Below are 19,272 nucleotides of genomic sequence, written 5' to 3' on the forward strand. Positions count from 1 at the left end.
ACAAATGTAGGGACTGAGTTGTTCAAAAACTAATTCCCCACTTTGATTTTATATTTTGTCATTATTCACATAAATAAAATTAAATAACTTATGTCTGAATTGCTAAGACATAAATTGGTTACATATGTCAAGCACTTGGACTTATACAGGATTGCTTTGCTACTTAAATTTATATAAATACATATTTAAGAAGGCTATAGAAAACAATCTTTCCAGTTATGGTTATCTAATTGATGGATGTGTATTATTCCTTCTTGGGGATTAAAACATTCACAAAAAGCATACTTCATACTAAAAATCAGCTGCTATATAGCACAAAAATTTTTGACGTTTCACTTCAAGTTTCAGATATCTCTGACTTCTATTGTATCTCAAGGATTATTGTTTTATCCTTACAGGTAAGACTGTTGCTGGCCTAGATCTAAAGGTGAAGATTATCCTTGTTCAACCAACACAAAAACACTTATGTGATGATTACCTCAATCTGCCATAAATTTTATCTGGAGCTGGTATACTCCCTAACAGCAGCCTATGTTAAGCTCTGCTTGGCATTACTTGATTTCATCCACATTGGAAGATGTTTACTGCCACCTTCCTAACAGCTACAAATGTGAGGTACTATTTTTTGTGAAATTCATTCTGCCCAAAGGATAAAGTATACACAGACATTCACTACAGGAATGTGAATATCATCAGCCTAAGAAAAAACAAAACAAATACATCTTTCATAGAATCATAGAATCACAGAAAGGCCCGGGTTGGAAGGGACCTCAAGGATCATGAAGCTCCAACCTCCCACCACACGCAGGGCCACCAACCTCCAAATTTAATACCAGCCCAGGCTGCCCAGGGCCCCATCCAACCTGGCCTTGTACACCTCCAGGGATGGACGGGGCATCCACAGCTTCTCTGGGCAGCCATTCCAGCACCTCACCACACTCACGGTTGTCATCTAAATGATTTTTTTCAAGCAAAACATGTGAGGAAATATTCAAGTTAGCATTTTGCAATCTAGAAAATGAAGCCTGGGCTTTGCCTCCTTTCTGCTTCTACTAGCTCCGAGCTGGAAGAAGTGCTTATGAAATGTCACATACCTGCTCGCTATTCAATCTGTCCTCACAGGGGAAGTCTTTGCAACCTTATGGAGGTATTGTGAAACACAATTTATCAGCATATGCAGCTTTGAAATACTTGGTGAGAGTGAATAATGGGATTGTAAGATCCTATTGTAAGATATTTTTGAACATCAAGATAGGGATTAAATTCTAGTTCTATGTTTCAGCAAATAAAGTAGAAAAAGTATTTTAGGTAAAATAATTAGCAGTATACAAATAATTAAAATTTTAAAGTAAACTCTGACAATAAATTTGTAGGCTGCTGGAAGACAGTTCTGATTTAGGTCTATTTAGGCCAGCGGTACTACTCCCAGCCCTGGGTATTTGCATCTTGGCTCAGAGGCATCTCGTCAATGCTGGGGATGTGCTGGTTGCTGCATATGAATCAGGAACTGAAATTCAGTAATGAGTGATAGTATTTAATACCACTCAACAAGTAATAAAGAGAATTCCCCTGTTGACTGTGGACCTGAGGAGGCTCAAGTGTACCATTTCTGACCTGTAAGTCCTAATATATCTGGTGGTTGTGAAACCCAAGCCGGGCATGCATGTAACCCAACAAAGTGCAAAAACTCAGCGGTACCACAATTTTTCTTCTCAAATACTTCCTAGTATTTTGGGTTGTATTGTGGGTTATAAGCATGTTATCACAAAGGTCTTTTTCTCTGGTAATGATTGTGTTGCCATCTGATATTTGCTGCTTCAACTGCCCCGTATTCAACTTCACTGCAATTGGGGATGCCCTGTTGATCTGCCCAAATTGTCTGAGAACAAGAATGAGCAGTTGTTTCAATTTGCTGATTCTTTTAAGATATACAGTTTACCTGGAGTGCAACTTCAATGCATGAAACCATGTTTAAATCTCAAGTAGTATCACTGGTAAATAACTGGTTAGAGACTAAACAATAGCACATGATTCTGAAGAAGGTTTTGAGCACAGCCTTGTTACAAATACATCTTACCCCACGCGGTTTTTGAAGAATGATAATATGCTATTGCAGCTACAAGAAGACGCGGCTTTCTCAATAAAGGTGTTTTTTTTTATTATGCATATCTCATACAAAAATTTCTAATCTAATTTCTGTATTACTGTTAATTAAAGTGATTTTTGAGAAGGAATGCCATGAATGCCTGTGGAAAAACAAATCTGCTGTTACTATGTATTTCAAATTGGAATAGATCAGAAAGTCCCTTCACTTCTAATAATGTTTTTTTATGCATGTTGACATTTGTGAAGCCACTCTATCGGAGGGAAAGTAATTAATGATATTTCTTGTTACAGCAAGGGCTGACACTGCCTTTAGCATCAGCTTCTAATTTTGCAGAAGGATTGCAGTCAGATTTTGCTGTTCTTTTTCCCAATACATGGGGACTTGCAGGCAGACCCAAGGAAATCTTGGGGTTGACTTGATGTTCAGCTGACCAGCTGATGAACATTTGTGAGTAGGGAAGCATTCCTCTACCAGGAAAGTTGAGGCTGTGGTATCTCAGGCACACCCAGGGTGAGATGGCTGCTGAACGAGCATTCTTCAGACTGCAACTTTTGCATTTGTGTCCTTATCATTGTCATTCTCCACAGTCTGGGCTGTCACTTTACTCATTATTTAGTAACAAGTAACCTGGCTTGTTCCCTCTCTTGTCCCAGTGAGGTTATGAAAAAGCTCAGAACTGGAAGAAGCAGATCAGTCTGACAGCCCAAGCATTCTCCTTCCTTCTTTTGCCTCACGTTCTGCTCTGGAGTCCTTAAGCCACGGGAGGAGAAGGAAAGCAGAGGGACCTCCAGCTGCAATCTGCAACAATTAGGAAGCGAGAAATCCAGAGAGAATAGCAGACAGCAAGAAAAGGACTCTCCCGATTGTTGTAGCTGATCAGGTCAGATTCTGAATCAAAATACCCTCAAACTGCAACAGACAGGTAGGCTGGGATGCTGAGGGAAGAACTGAGAGCTGCGTGTTCCGCGATTAACAGTTTGAAGGGAGATAGACATTGGTTTAAAACAAACAAACAAAAAAGGTACAATGTTACTAGTGCTGGTGCTGCTTGCTTTCAAGTTAACAATGCAAAATAAGGGTAGCCTACATAAAACCCTTCTCTGTGTCAGCACTGCCCTGATCCATTTGCACTGGAAAACCCGCAGTAATGGGGACGGATGCTTGCAGTGCGCCCATCGGGCTCAGACGAGGTCGGCGTCATGTGGACGAGAATCCAACAGAAGTGCTGCGATCTGAGCTAGAAAGCAGCTGGGATTGTTTCCTTGGCCGCCCGCACCCCCGGCTCGCTGGAACCGACAGACTTTTCTTCTCTCTGCATTTCAATGATTGTGCCAATGGGCAAGCGGGGAAAGGAATATTAATGGTACGGCCTGGGAGCGGCTCCGTACCTACCGCACACCAAGAGGAGCGCGGCCCCGTCCTCCTCCGGGGGTGCTTTCCGTCCGCAAGCCCCCCCAGCCTTCCCCCTCAGGGCACTGCCCGTCGGTTTTGGGGAGGGGTGCTGCGGGAAGCCCCCAGCACGGTGACTTGCATCTTCCCCGGCCCCGGGGGCAGCGCCCACAGCTCCGCGTCTCCACTCACACCCTCCGCACCCGCGCAGCCACCGCGCGCGCGCGCGTACGGGCACGCGCCCCGCCCGTCGCCCCTCCCGCCCCGCGCAGCGGCACGCGCACTGCCCGCCGCCCCCCGCACCCGCGCGCTCCCGCCGCTCCCGCAGCCGCCGCTCCGTCCCGGCTGCCCGGCGCTCGCCGCCGCCCTCCTTCCGCCTGCCCCCTCCCCTCCCCGCCTGCTCCCAGGTAGGGTCCCCGGGGGTCGCCGCCCGCCGCGGGGAGAGCGGGGCCCAGTGGCTCCCTAGCGGACGCGCCGTGGCCCCCAGCGGCCTGCGGTCCCCCTGGCGTGTCCCCCACTGAGACTAGCGATGGTTAAACCCCGCGCTCTGAGACACGCATCTTTCTCTCTTTCTCTCTCTTTTTTTTTTTTTTTTTTCCCCTCGTCTTGGGGCTTGCAGCTTACGGAAGAGGAAAGCATCTGATGCGTCTGCTCACATGCCACTTCTGATCATCCGTTGCCTCTTTGCACAGAGCACGATCGCCGGGGAAGATGGAGACGCACTAAGTTGCCCGTAGCGCGAAGTGCTGCAGGACCCGCCGCTCCGCGCCGCTCCCCGCGAAGTGACACCGCTCCCGGGTGAAGTTGGAGCGCGGCGGTGGCTGAGCGCGGCTCTCTGTTTCTCTCCGCGGCTGTAGGTCTTGCGGAGCGCGGCGATGAAGAGGCAGCCGGCACCCCGCGGGACGCGCCTGGTGCTCCTCGCCCTGCTGGCGTGGCTGCCCACAAGGTGAGGATGCTCGGCGTGTCTTTCTGTGCAGATATATATGCTGTGGACTCCTAAGGGTAGGCTTGCATAAAAGTAGAGTGCGGAGTAACGTAATAAAAGCCCTCTCTTAGCTGTTTGCATGCGATGTTACATAGTTTCCAGAGCTAATGCTGTGGGAGAAGGTGGCTCTAACGTCTTGTCCTGAAGCAGACTGTGAATGGGTGTTTGATTTCATTGTGCCAAGGAAGAACCGAGTTTTAAGTGCCTCGTTGTAAATTAAGAGCTTAAAGCTTTATTGGAGTTACCCTATCACAGCAATACTGTGCCATACAGAGCAGCTAAGATGGAGAACAGATGATTCTGAAATCAAATAGCAACTCGTAGTCTCTACAATAATGCCGATTCCTCCCAGCCACCCCCCCTCCCCCCCCCCTTTTTATTATTATTATTTTTAGTTCGGGCACGTCTATTTTTTGGTGTCTTTTTTTTGGTCAAAATAATAGAATTTCAGATGACACTTAAGCTTTACACCTCTAGGTGGAGGTAGCATACAACTTCACAATCGCTTACAATAAAACAATGCCTTCATTTAATAATCAACTTTTAAATTTTGTTTTAAGTTCCCATTTCTAGAGTGACAACACAGCAGAAGATAACTTTAATCAAATAATTAGTTTTGTGTTTCCCACGATCCCTAAACATACAGCTGATTGTAGTTTGTAACTTTGGTTTACTTGCTCTGGTTCTCACTGCAGCAGGTCTTGCCCTAGAATGGTACATGTCATAAATAATGCAGTTTCCCTCTGCTTCAAAATGCCTGCATTCGTTTTTTTTTTTTTTTTCCTACTTTCTAGAGAACAAAATTAATTCCTGAAGCTGTATTTCCTATTTCACTTTGTGCCTAACTATGGTGCAATATTAGTTGAGTCACAGTGGGCCAGATCCTGCAAACCCTACTCAAGTGAGTAATCGCACTGACGTCAGAGAGGCTGCATGCGTAATGAAGGAGTTTATGCCAAAGTAAAGTTTGCAGGATCCGACCCTAATTGGATATAATTGAATGAACCGGTTTTATGATGGCATCCTGACTTCAAAAAACAGTTACATCTCAAAAACAAGCTTAAAAATGGCAGATGCATAGAGCACAGAAATACAATTTAGAAACTAAACTATCCAGTAATTAGGAATAAACTCACAGAACAGTCATTTTACTGATATTTTGGTATTTATTTTTTAAGTTATCTGATTGTGGTTGCCTACGTGGTCTGTATAATGGAAAAACAGACTGCAATGATTTACATTTAAATACTTCCTCCATGCTGTTGAATTAGGGACCAGAATAATGCCATGTTTTTAATAATTTTATACTTTACTTGAAAGAAAAGGTCACATATACCCACTTCTTGTTTAGATAGGAAAACGTGCTTGTCTTTATGACATAATTACTCATCCAGAATGCCCTATTCAGTAGCTTGTTTAGAGATAACAAATATTCAAAATTTCAGCATAAACAAGTAGATAGCTGCAAAGAGTACAAATGTGGCATTATGCATGTAGCATATGATCCCCTGCTTCCTTGATATTAATACTCTGGTTTTAAATAGGTGAGACAGATGAGCTCAGCTCACGCATTTCACATCCACGGTACTTAAAATTTGCATGTCTAAGGGTTTCTGCCTGGACGGTTTCCCTAGTACTTAAACCCTCTTGTTTGGGTGCCCAGGTCTGGGAGGACTGCTTGGAACCACGTTGGGCTGAGCAGCAAGTTCCTGCTAGAACGCCTAGTGTTTTCCTTAAATACATGGTCCATAAAGGCTAGAATATCTATTTGCTGGGAAAGTTTGATCCAATTGGTGATCTGTAGAGTCTTCTTAATACTTCATTTCTGCTTTTTTTTCTATCGAAGTTGTATAAGATTTCCCTGCACCCAGTGGAATATCAGGTAGAACTTTCTGTATCAAGACAGCATTTTAAAAACAGGAAGGCTATCTGCAGCTATCCTGCAGCTTGCTAGTCAGCATCGTTGTTCCCACCCACCAAATACTGACATCAGAGGACTCCCTGAGCATGATTGCTGGAGTTTTCCCTCGTTAGTTCCTCTGGTCATGTACTTAACATGACCATAGGGTGGAGGCATATCCACAGGATTCATCCGAAGATAGGGTATGCTTAGGTGAAGACAGATAAGACTGAGCTGGAAGGAGACAGTTTTATGTGTGAGAACTGAGGTTATCAGTTAGTAGTGTGGAAGTGACATGCCGGGGGGACCTGAGGATGTCAGGCCTTTGTACCTGGCCAACCAAAATGTGTCAGTGGAGCTTGTAGTGGTCCTCTTTGCATTGCAGCATTGGCTGAAATTAGAGACTACTGGAAAATGACTAGCTGGAAATTTTAAGTGGTATGCCATGGACTATTATGTTTCTGAATGTGTTATAGCTAAATCGTGCATTTATAGATTTTTAATTACACCCTTCAGAAAGGTAAATATTTAAGGCCAGCCTGTAAAATGCATATTGAGTGTACATTAAAACTTACCTAGCATCTTCTAAATTGTAAAATGTCCATTTAGATCAGTTCTGGCTGACTCCCTGGAAGATGAAGCTAAGAATAACATCACCATCTTTACAAGAATTCTAGACAGACTTCTGGATGGTTATGATAATCGTCTTAGACCTGGATTAGGAGGTAATAAAAACAATTAAAGATTGATTTTGAAAAGTCGGTTTTAATGTTCAGATTTTATGCAGTGATTTTCTTCCTTTAGGATTTCTTTTTCCCCTAACCACTGCTATGTATTTCAATAAATTATTTATAACTCTATATTCACCCATGAATCATTTGAAGTTTGAGGAAGATAACATCTATGAATGGAAAGGAGGCACTTTCACACATATGTGTTAAGTAAAGAGGAAAAAAATCTGGAGATTTAACATAGTGAAATGGAATGAGAACAGAAATAACATCTAAATCTGTTATTCCAGTCAAGGAATTCTGGTTGAAGAAGAAATGCAGGCATGATTCCCTGCAGTGTGATGACTGTATGCTTTTAGAAATCTGAATAAGTGTTTGTTGTTATTTTTTTTAAAACAGTGTGTAAAATTCACATTTTAGATTAACTCCTTGTCCCAGTAAATCCAATGGGAATGATGTGTTTTTCACTTCCTAGAAATTAGGGTATGATAGACAATTTGCTTTTTTCCCCAGATACCTTGCATGCATTTGGTCATTGGAAGAAAAAAAGGGGATGTTTTTGTGTGGGGGGGAAGGAATGCTGGAGGACAAAGTTCGCTGTATTGTGCCATGGCTGTCAGTTTGGTTTTGTTTTTTTTTTTTCTCCTTTTCCAAAATGTCAGTTAAGCTGTATACCAGCTTGCGTAAGTATGCAAACAAGGAATTTAAATAATTTGTTTGGACTGGGAAGTGCTGCTGTGCAGAATGATCTACATGGCACAGGGACGGGCATAATGTTCTGATTTTGATACTATGTTGTCTACTATTATTATTTATATGTCATTTGTACCCAGTAACAGAAATATTTATGTATCAATAACAACACTACTGTTATTATTCATAACAGCTTTGATAATGGAAATTTTCATCCTGGAGACTGTTTCAGCTTGCTAAAACTAATTCTGGTACAAAATTCCTGGGAGCCATTTCTGCTCCCGTTCATTTCAGTAAGATCAGGATCAAAACTAGAGATCTGCTCTGACTTCCACGGAAATTACACAAACAATTCATCTTGGCCAAATTAGAGGTTAGTTAAAGCTCACAGTTTTTAACACACTTCCATCCTGACCCGTGGCTCTGCTGCTGTTCTGGAGAACCTTGGCTTGCATCTGGCACTGCATGAAGTGGCAGATAGCACTGGCTGGCAACTACTTCCTCATTATACATCTATACCTGAAGTATCTTCTCATTTTCATTTCTGGCCTCTGGTACAGTGGAAGCTTGTGAAATAGTCTACATTCAGGACTTTTTAATTTCCATAATCTGTAAAATGAGACATACAACACTAAAGGTATGGGAGTCTGTATAATGATATTTACATGGAGATTCAATTTATTTGCAGAATACTTGATTTTAAGAATTAGATGTAGTATGAACACACAATGCCTTGCAGGTAATTTACAGAAGCATTTAACAAAACAAAGTTTGAGTTTAATTTGTAGGGCTTTTAAAATTATAATTTTATTAAGAAGATATTGAAAAATTCTTTTAATGTTTACAGAAAATGATATGCCATTTTATGAGTGAAGTTGACAATTCGTTTGCATATCATTTATTCTTTTTAATATTAAAAATTAGATTATTGATAGCATGAAATCTAAAAACTACTTTTCTCACATTTTTATTTTATATTTTTTATTACATCAACTTCAAAATACCTCCCTCTTTTTCTTTGTCAGGCCTCCTTGTTAATTAAAATATGCTTTGGGAGCATAAAAATTAAAGAATTAACATCTGTTTGGTATTGGCATACACAGCAATCAACCCATGCAGAACATGTGTGAAATGAAACTGTGTAATGCATATTAAACCGTGATGATTCATGATGCATTAATGTTAATCTACAGGAATGCTTCAGTTGTGGATTGGTGGATTCTGATAGTTTAAAAGAACACTTGTGAAATTCAGTTCTGATAATCCATGATACTAAATATGCCAAACAATGTTGTTGGTAATGCTTACTAATTATGGAGTTACCTATTTCAGGAATTTTGTAGCATTTTATTACCTTTTCTTTATTAATTTGTCCTCCAAAAAGAAAAATGAATATTATTATTCCTTTTTTTTTGTTGTTGTTTTTAAAGACTATGTGCTTACTGAGTCCTAACAGTTTTTGATAAAGGGCTTCTGCATAAACAACAATATTTCGATCATGCTGTATGTCATTAATTTAATACAACTTAGGTTCAGTTCTGTTCCAATTGCATTCATATGAGTCTGGAATAATTTAGTTGAAACAGTAGAACATTTACATTGCCATAGCAGCTTCACTGCTAACACTGAAATCACAATGTAGTAAAACAAAACTGTTCAGGGTCTGAGATGGATTCTTTTAAAATCTTTTTGTGAAAGCAAGTGTTGTTCACCAGCCCACTTTCACTTGTTGTGAAGGACATTTTCAGACCTGTCTTACAGCAAAAATTTGGCTCGTTATAAAGAATTATTCAGCTCACAAATATTTTTAATAATAAGTGCTAGCTAATTATTTTAGCTAATTGTTGACATTAAAATAGAAATGTACAGGCTCTTTGAAAGGCTGTATAAAAACTCAACTCAGTAGTTTTTTGAGAATTTGTTCTTGATTAGGTTTATAGATGTTTACAGAGATAGGTTTATAAATGTTTTTACTGAGAGACTTTGTGTGGGTGTTTACAGTAGGTATCTTATGCTTTACTGATACACAGATACACCTCAGAACTGAATTATTCGGTATGTGCTATAAGGGCAGCTTTAACTTTCACTGTTGTCGCAGCACTCTTGTAAAAGCAAGTTATGTCTATTGGAAACTTCCTAGCAGCTGGGATTCTTAAGTGATGTACGATCACTATAGCGATGCAGTAACCTGCAAAATGGGTGTGGGCTGGGAAAAGTAGGCACTGCACTGTCCCCTAAGTCAGAGACATCTCATATTACTGAAGTAATACCCAGATGTACTGCATGGATGTATATATGTGGGGGTATTCAAGGGGCGATAAGATTTTCTCTGTACTCATATTATGCTAAGCACTGGATTGCATCTGGAGCAGCCTTGACAACCCTGATATTTTTGATACGATCTGTTTTACCTGAATATTCCATGTAATTTCTGTAATTTCTGAGATAGAACTGCATTCAAATCATCTTTCCTTTGTCACTTGAACAGCCATGATTAAAGTAAACAGGGCCATAGAAAAAGACAGTCCCCTCTTTGAATATTTTGATATGTGTATTAAGCATAGTAGCAATAACAGACTTTTTTGTTTAAACTATATTTTCTTGTAAGTATGAAAAGAGGAAGTAAAGGAGAGAGGATGGAAATGTTGATGGGATTTTGATACTGTGTTGGATACTTCAGTAATCTTACCATATCTAGTCAGACTGCTTTCCTTTCTGACATTTGAAGTTGCTCTATTGAAACAGCCATATAATTTTTGTTGACTCCCCCCTCCCAAACTATAAAATATGATTGAATACATGAATTAATTAAAAAATAAAATGTTTTAAAGTCATAAAATAGCATTTGGGTGATGAAAGAACAGAGAATTGAGCTTTGTAGCTTGGATACATGATTTTCAGCAGCTATCCGATCCCATGCATGCCAAACCTGCCCATGACAAGGGAGATGTAACTAAGTAAGGTTTAAGGTCCCTTTCAACCCAAGACATACTATGATAATATTGACATAGAAAGGAGCTACACAAATTTGTACCACTGGAGAATCTTTCCATGAACAAATCAGTTCCATCAACTTCAGGAACAACGTTCTCATTGTAACTAAGATCAATGTTGGTTAAAAAAAAAAAATTGAAGAAAATCAGACACTAGGTAGGTGAAAACTAAATGTCACTGTGATTCCATTTTGGATGATCCATCTTAGCTGTAAGATGACTTTCAGATGTTTGGATTGCTTTATCAAGAATCTCCATTACATTTCACTTATAAGCATACTGAAATCTTTTTCCACAACATTTTATAAATAAATTGAACAGGAAAAACAAAGAGAACTGAGAAGAACAAAGTGAACACATAAGGATATGATCATCCATTTTTGCAATACTAGATAGCTATTATTGCAGTGAAGTGTTGTAGTAGTGTAAGGAATGAAACTCATTGATTAAAAGTTGTGTAGTGTGCTCACTAAATGAACTAAAAGGGGATCTTTCTTTTTTTCCCCAAAGCAAGAAAGCTGTGTATATACATGTGTGTATAAAAGAGTTGTATGTCTTCAGTTGCCAGGAAACAAGGCCCTCATCATATGCTGATAATGTGGAACATGCTAAGTTTAGGTCAGTATATTTATATGTTGCTATGATTCAGAGTGCTTTGAATCAGTTTCAGAAACTTTTGTAGCTGCTTTAGCAGTCCTCCAGCTGGAGATTAAAATTTTAGAGATGTTTGACAAACTCATTGTGCTTCATACACATTCAGAGCTGTTTAAAAGAAGCCCTTGGACTCTTGGACTATTTTTACTGCAGAACACTACAGGAAAGCTTTCACTACTGGTTTTAAAGGAAAGCTTTTGCTACTGTTTGTAAAAGAAAAAGAGTACTGTTCACTTGCACAGTCTGGCTGCTACCTTAGACCCTCTGTGTATGCTTTTCTTTAAGGATTACATGGAATCTGACCATAATGCTTTCAGAGGAGTCCAAGAGAGACTCAGATTTATTTATGTTAGAGTTGCAGGTAATGTATATCAACAAAAAAAGATTCCTTTGTAAACAGATGGAAAAGCAATAAGGAGGAAGATAAGAAAATTGCGTTTAACTGGTTATCTAGGGCATGCAAGCAGTGCTAAAATCCAGAAACAGAACTAACTCAGTAGATGTAAGCATTCTAGGGAATGAATCATTATGGAAGTGGAATGACTGACACCCCCCCCCCCAAAAAAAAAAAAAAACAACCCTCAGCCTTACTAAAAAACAAATCAGTGAAAACATAGAATAGAGTACTGGCTGAGGAACTTTTCTTTAAGGTGAAGGTCGCTGGATAAATCAGCAGTGAAGATGTGAAAAATAAATTTATTACAACTGTGCAAAATATTGTGACTGTAGAAAGTGCTGCAGAGTGCAACATGGCAACTTTGTTATGCTTCGCAATGCTTAACAAAAATCTACGTATTTTACTGTGAAGTCTTTATGCCTAAACAAGGGATACAAGGGATCTTGTTTAGAGGATCTCCCAGTTCACTAACCATGTGTATTCTGTAATTTTTTTTCTTGGCAGAGTATCAGCATTTGCTTCTAATACTAGAAATTATGCTGATGATACCAAGACTGTATAAATGGTATTAAGAAGACATGAAAGAATGTGCTATGGTATTTGCAAACTCCTGCGGAGATCATTGTAACTCATTATAAATCAAATTGACAGGATTGTTTAGTTGTTCAGCCAGATTTTATAGGCTAAGACAAACAATAGTTTTCTTCAATGATACATTCATTTCAGGTTACTAAGAAACTTGTACAGTCCAGTGGCCTTGCAGATCTTCAAGGTGTTTACTGCTTGCCAGTAAGACTTCTTACCATATTGTAGAAATATTACAGACAGTTTGCTATCCATAATAAAGATTCATTTTTCACTCAGGTTGACTAGTGTTGGTAGACAAGGAGCAAATAACTGCAGTACTAGAGTTCCAAAATGTTTGTAATACTTCTGAAAATTACACCGTGTTTGGAAAGGCACCTGAATTAGAATCATCAGTATTGTCTCAATAATTGAACTCTGACATATTTTCAGGAATATTTAAGTATATTAGAAATTCATCCAGGATATGTTTGGTGGATATTAATGGATTTTTTGTATTTTTTAGTAGTGGATTTGATCTAAACGTAAAGTGAATTTAAAATGTATAAGTATGTTGCTTACAGTGGAAAAAAGTTGCTCTATAGCAACAAATAATAAATTTCGTAATAAAAAAGTAGTACTATGGTTTGCACTAAAACTGTACTTATAAAAAATATCAGGAAATTCTTTAGTGTTTATTGTTGAGATGAGCAGTCTTGGAGTATTCTGTTTTGTTTATTCTTCATATAGGACACATACAGAAGGTTCTATTTCAAATCTTATATTTTACACCAAAATAGAGTGCTAACTGAAGAAGAAGAATGTCCTTCCTGTCCTTCAGGAAGTTGGTAAGATGGACCTTACAACTCTGTTAAATTTCAGGAAAAATGATAGTTAAATTTTACTTTATATCAGTCAACATCATTGTTTTAGTTGTGTTAATTTATGCTCATGCAACAGTGACCAATCTTTAAGCAAGCAGTTGGCCATAACAATTTCTTTCAAGACATTTTTTTGGCAAAAGCATTGACATTTTATTTTCAATGAAAACAAAGTACATGGGATTAAATAGATATCAGAAGACCTTCAACTTCCTGCATGGAATGAATTTAGGTGTTTTTTGTTTTTGTTTTTGTTTTTTAAACCTAGTTCTTACAGCCTCTAATGGCAAATATCTATTTAATTCTATTTGCTGCATTTTAGCACCTCAGGAGTAAAAGGAGCCATGAAACGTACCTCTTACTGTGTGTTTGTATTCTGCATAATATAACAATCTTACTCCATACTAAGCCTGATCGTGATTTAAAATAATGTAAAAATACTATACTTTTGAGTCACAATATAAAATGTTATAAAAAAGAGAAGAAATATGACTTCTTTTCACCTTAGCTTTAATAAGTAAGCTCATAACTACTAGGCCAAAGATGGTAATTTTCATCACAGTCCCAGAAATGATGGTTGATGAGAGAAGTCTTAAAATCTCCCATCTTCAGAAACGCAGAAAAAAATAAATAGATAAAATATGACCTGGTCAACCTGACATATCCCCAGAGTTGGCTCTGCCTTGGATCTTCATATGTCCTTTTTGAACTGAGTTGTTCTAAGTTTCTGTAACTTATAGCCATCAAGACATTGAAAGAACGGCTGAAGCTTTTCATCTTAATTGGCAAGTGTGAAAAAACAAATTTTAGAACATGAGTTCTGGAAGACACAGTTGAATAAAAGTATATGCTTTGATGAGAGACTGAAAATATCCGTGTACAGATGAACGCACACTGTTGTACAACAGTTTATAATTCATAAACCATCTACTGTGATGGGCAGTTTTGGAGCAAACAGGAAGGCTCAGGAGAAATGCAGAGTACTTACATGTTTTGATTTCCCAAAATTCAGCAGAAACTGGGACTTGGCTAACAGTCTTAAAATGACTGTCCACCTGTTTTCCCACCATCACCATAATCTGGAGTTCTGAGGAGGTTTCAGTATGGGAAAGCATATCTCAAAGGAGAGACGCTGCATTTCATTGGATAATTTCGTACCTATTAAAGCCTGACGGAAAGGTTGATAATGGTAACTTTCTGGCTAAATAAGAAAAAGAAAGGTCCTTCTCTACCCACAAATTGTATGGCCTTCTTTTTGTGCCAGTACAATTTTGTTGACCTTGTCTAGTGATCTGTTATAGGTCTATTGCTCCTGGTAGTATTCCTGATTACATATTACTACTTCTGTTTTCCTGGAGAGCCACCATTTCATGACAACTTACAACAATAATCTTGGAATGCACAAACTAGTTCATCCAATTTCTAGAATTAGTAGCATGTAGAGAGAGAGGTATTTCATCAACAAGGATTATGCAGTAGAGTACTCAGATTGCCTATACATTAAGGCTGCAGCTACTTTGTTTTTTTTTTTGCAGTATCTCTTCATTAATTGTTGGTATCTCATGGTAGCTCATGTTAGTGGCTACTGTTAGGTTTTAATAGTAGCTTCAAAGTCTCTAGGAACAAACAGATATGAGACAGAACATAACACTGCTTTTTAACAAGCTAGTATTAGTTTAGTACATGACAAGATGAAAAAACACTGTGTGCAAGGAAGAGGGAAAAGGGCAGGATGTCAGGCCAAAAGAGATGGAGAGCGGAAGACAGAGAAAACAGTGACATTACATATTGGCCACTTCTAAACAACTGGCAGATTAAGATAGCTGAATGATATCTTTTTCAAATACCCATTGGAAAATTGGAAGTGGAATAAAATATTCAATTTCACCATTAAAGTGTATTCATGTATTTAAATTTCTGACATAAATATTTTTCAGTTATGAGTCATCTGTATCAAAAACAACTGTACAAGGTATTTCAGATACAGTTTTGGGCTGCTGTACAATTCAACAGCCTACTAAATTAAAGCATCAACAGCAGATTTTGAATTAATATTATCAAAAGTCTAATATATTTTAATGATAAGAATCAAAGCACTTTAATATGTCAAGATTAATCTTTAAGCACATTTTTATGTCTGTCCTTTCAGGTTAATGCATGAATTAAATTAATTACAGGCCGAAGCAAGTTTTGTTCATCACAATCATCCTAGTAATAATTTGCTTTATAATGCAGGACATGTTAGCACTAGTTTTCTGAAATGGTCTGTACATTAGGAAAGTATGATTCTGCTAATCTTCTGAAAGTGGTTTTGCTATTTGAGAACCATTTGTATGATTACTTTGTAGCATATAACTCTTGATTTAAATTCCATAATTCCTTGCCATATGTTGAGAGCTATTTAATAATTAGAGCACTTAACTCTGTGCAAGTAGCATAAATCAATTTCCCTCTTACCTGAGATTATTGTACACATCAAAGGACATAAAACATTTTAGTAAAGTTGAGGAGCTACAGTCAGAGATAGGATTTATTTTCATCTGACATTGATTTGTCTGTCTGTACGTACATGTATTGTCCTGGGCATGCATTTCTTATTGAATTATTAGAGATCCTGCACCAAAAGTCGTAATCTGCAATTCACTCAGGAAAAGCATGAATAAGCTGTCTGCTTACTCTGTTTTTTGTAGAAACTTTGTCTCACAATCTTATGATGTTATGATAATAGAATTGATTACAATTCAAATTCAGCGCTATCATTTTGTTCAAATATATAGTTCAGTAAGAATCAGTCAAAAACTGATGTATGCTATAAAATGTACATGTTCTTTATACATATAGTGGCTTTTCTCACAATGATGACACTGCAAATGCATTGGAAAACTCAGATTATTTTGTAGAATGTGTAAGCTTTATGGGATGAAGTAACTAGGAAGTATGAACTACCACTTAATGATGGAAAAAGTACATGTCTCTAAGCCCATGTAGCATACTGAGTACTTTGATGGGTCCCATAATTTCTAACACTGATTTGACTTGAAAGAATCATTGACCAATTGATTGATCAAATCTAGAATCAATTTGGTCACTTTGGATGGAGAGATTTATATGGAAAATATGTTCCAACAGGAAAGTTGACTTCTACATGCACTGCTTTTTGTTAGTGTATGGGAAATGCTGAATCACAGTCTGAACCTCTGATTGACCACCTGAGGTGAGCAATGAGTCAGCCCTGGGAGCACAGGTGAAGACTGTGCTTCCGGAAGGGGGGGAGCTTGGCTCCATCTCTCCTAGACCCCATTTAAGAGCTGACTACCAGTAGGCAAGGATCTCTTTTGGTGATTGCTCCTCTTGGACTCTTAGCAAGCCTAGGACAAGGGTAAGCTTTCCATCCATTCTTATTTGGTGTGATAACATGTTTAATCTAACTTTCCTGTATATTTCTTAACTATAACATCTATATATTCATTGATTATGCAGTCAGACAATTTTTCCTTGAAGTGTACTGAGTTGCTTGCATTTGGTATCTTTCCTGTGAACGTAGTTTCCTTGATTTTACCCACTTGTATTTTTCATGTCTTTCATTTTAATTTTGAAAATTATACCTTTTTGATCCCTTAAATACCTGACTGGCAGAAAAACAATATGTGTTGTGACTGAAAGATTGCACTGTAGTTAGGAGTACTTCATCTCCTTGTTAGTCTCCCGGTCTCCATTGCTTGGCCCTAATTCTCTCATCTAAGGGGATAATTGTCTACCAGCCCATTCCCCATTTTTTCTTTTTTGCATCCATTTTCAATTGTTCTGAGATGACAGAAGATATCTGAAGAATCTGTTAGGAGATTAGGCCCGTTTTAGTTAACCCTTTAGTCTGAGTCATTCAGCACATCAGAGAGCAAAAAGAGAGAGTCTATGTTTATCTTTGAGAATTTAGAGGTAGGCTGAATAGAAAATTCCTGCCCTGAATACATCAGCTTAATTGTCTAGATATTTCTTTCTGACTGACAATATAACATTTACTGTAGATGCCTTTTTATTCTTACTATTTGAAGTCACTGATATTTTTCCACAGTTTATAGGCTCACTGAATGAGCAATAAAATTCCTCTGGATGAGAAGAGGGTGAGGAACATAGTTTGGAATATATAATTAAGAGAAAACAGAAGTTTCAGCCTTACATTCAGTGCTGTGTGTTTGTAAAAACCCTTCTGTCATCCTGAAGGCATGCTGTGGCATTTCACTGAAGGTCCTTATCAGTGTCCACGATGTTAACTGAGTAAAAAAAACAATGAACTACTAGCTCTTTAAACATGAACTTGTTTACATATTGCTGCCATCAGTTTCTGAACAGCAGTTTTCCTCCAGGAAAAAAAAAATAAATAAAGATGAGAGGGAGAAATATAAATACCTGTTGTTTGAGATAAGGCAATGAATTCATTCTGAATAATACCTTTCAGTCTGTGGGGTGTTGCAAGCTATCATAGAATTCTGTGCCCTTTTTACCAGGTATTTTGTCTTTAGTTGATCAGAAGAGAAATGAATAGATAATCTCTTTTGCTACTGCATAACTAAACTTAAATTAACCTACTGTTTTAAGATAAAATAATTAAAAACAGGTCCATGCGTGTAAGCCTGAACAGGTTCTGAAAGTTTCATGGCCAGCCAGAGGGGGATTCTTTTGTCACGGCAACCATAAAAGACAAATTTGAGGCTGCTTAATACATACCCTGGGAGTATTGTGGGAGTATGTTTTAGAGGAGATTCTGGGAAATGCTGACATCTGTAAAGCAGCTTGGAGACATTCAAGTGATTCAGCTCTGGTAGTTTTGAGGCCTACAATACACTTCTTGTAGGCGTGCATTACACGATCTCCTAGTAAGAACATTTTTTGTTATTAACTAGGTACCAAAAGAGAAACTAACAATTCTGTAACATGTTGAAGTAGGATTTAAAAAAGATTGCCCTCATAACTGTGTTATTTTTAGTTCACTTATGGATTATTTGTTTAATTTAACTACTGATATGAATCTCTGTTGGATCAAAGCATGAACTTGTTGCTTCTCCTCTTTAGAAAAAGGCTTAATATCCATGGTCATTCCATGAATTTTCTTGCTAAACCAGATATGTTAAGAGTTTAAAAAAAAAAAAAAAAAAAAAAGACATCTTGCATCAGCAGCCAGTCTGATTAATGCTGTCTCTCAAAGACTGTATCTCTCTTCTTCCATTCCCTATATATCAGCAATTGCAGGGATCAAGAAAGTGTAAAGAATGTTTCTCTGTTCTCATGAAACCTGTGTGCTTTGAGGTGTTAACATACAAATTACATTCAGCTGACTTGAGAAAGTCCACACTAATTTTTTTGAGAATGTTAGAGTAGACTAGGTAAATATTAATCTCCTGTATTTTATTGTTATCTTCAGATAAGATAAAACAAGATCCCTTAAAAATAGGATCTGCTGACTAGATGATAGATGGGTTAGAGTGGTGTCCAGTATTTTTGACTGCATGCCACAGTCTTCTGAAATGGTATTATAACGTAGAGTCCTTTCTTCTCTTGCTCTCTGATGTCGTGCAGAAAGTTTCATACACTAGAGAGAATGGAAAGAGAAGGCCGTAATGGCTTCCAGTCTCCTGGCAGAAGTGGTCTGAAGAATGCTATTTCAAGACAGCTAAGAATGGATAAGAAAGAAAGAGCAATATTATCTATTAAAAATATGTTCAAAGCTCCTGCTGCACAGAAATGCACTGAGAGTACCTACTAATATACAGCTGCATTAAATAAAGGCAGTACCATTTTTTATCATTGATTCTTGTCATGCTTGAATGCAAAGCACAAATCTAGCAAATGAAAAAAGAACTGTAGATCTATTTTTAATGACTGTACATTTAAGTAACCATGTACTACTATACATGGATCTGAAAGGATCTTCCTTTTCAATGCTTTCTTAAGTCTGTTGATCCCCATAGGAGCACGTGAAT

At 38.1% G+C, this 19,272-nt stretch overlaps 1 protein-coding gene across 2 annotated transcripts in view; it reads left to right on the forward strand.

The window, feature by feature from the left end:
- The first annotated feature begins 3,497 nt into the window (after nt 1–3,497).
- The window catches only part of GABRA2 (gamma-aminobutyric acid type A receptor subunit alpha2), a 59,811-nt gene continuing 44,036 nt past the window's right edge, over nt 3,498–19,272 (forward strand). Inside the window, exons 1-3 of one of the 2 annotated variants that reach the window (XM_085223222.1) lie at nt 3,498–3,903; nt 4,354–4,442; nt 6,991–7,106. In XM_085223222.1, coding sequence (XP_085079348.1) covers nt 4,372–4,442; nt 6,991–7,106 — 187 coding nt within the window. In that variant the 5' untranslated portion in view covers nt 3,498–3,903; nt 4,354–4,371. The other variant, XM_010710218.4, reaches the window with a different exon arrangement.

This window comes from Meleagris gallopavo, chromosome 4 (assembly GCF_905368555.1).
Source record: "Meleagris gallopavo chromosome 4, MGAL_WU_HG_1.1, whole genome shotgun sequence".
Taxonomy (NCBI): domain Eukaryota; kingdom Metazoa; phylum Chordata; class Aves; order Galliformes; family Phasianidae; genus Meleagris; species Meleagris gallopavo.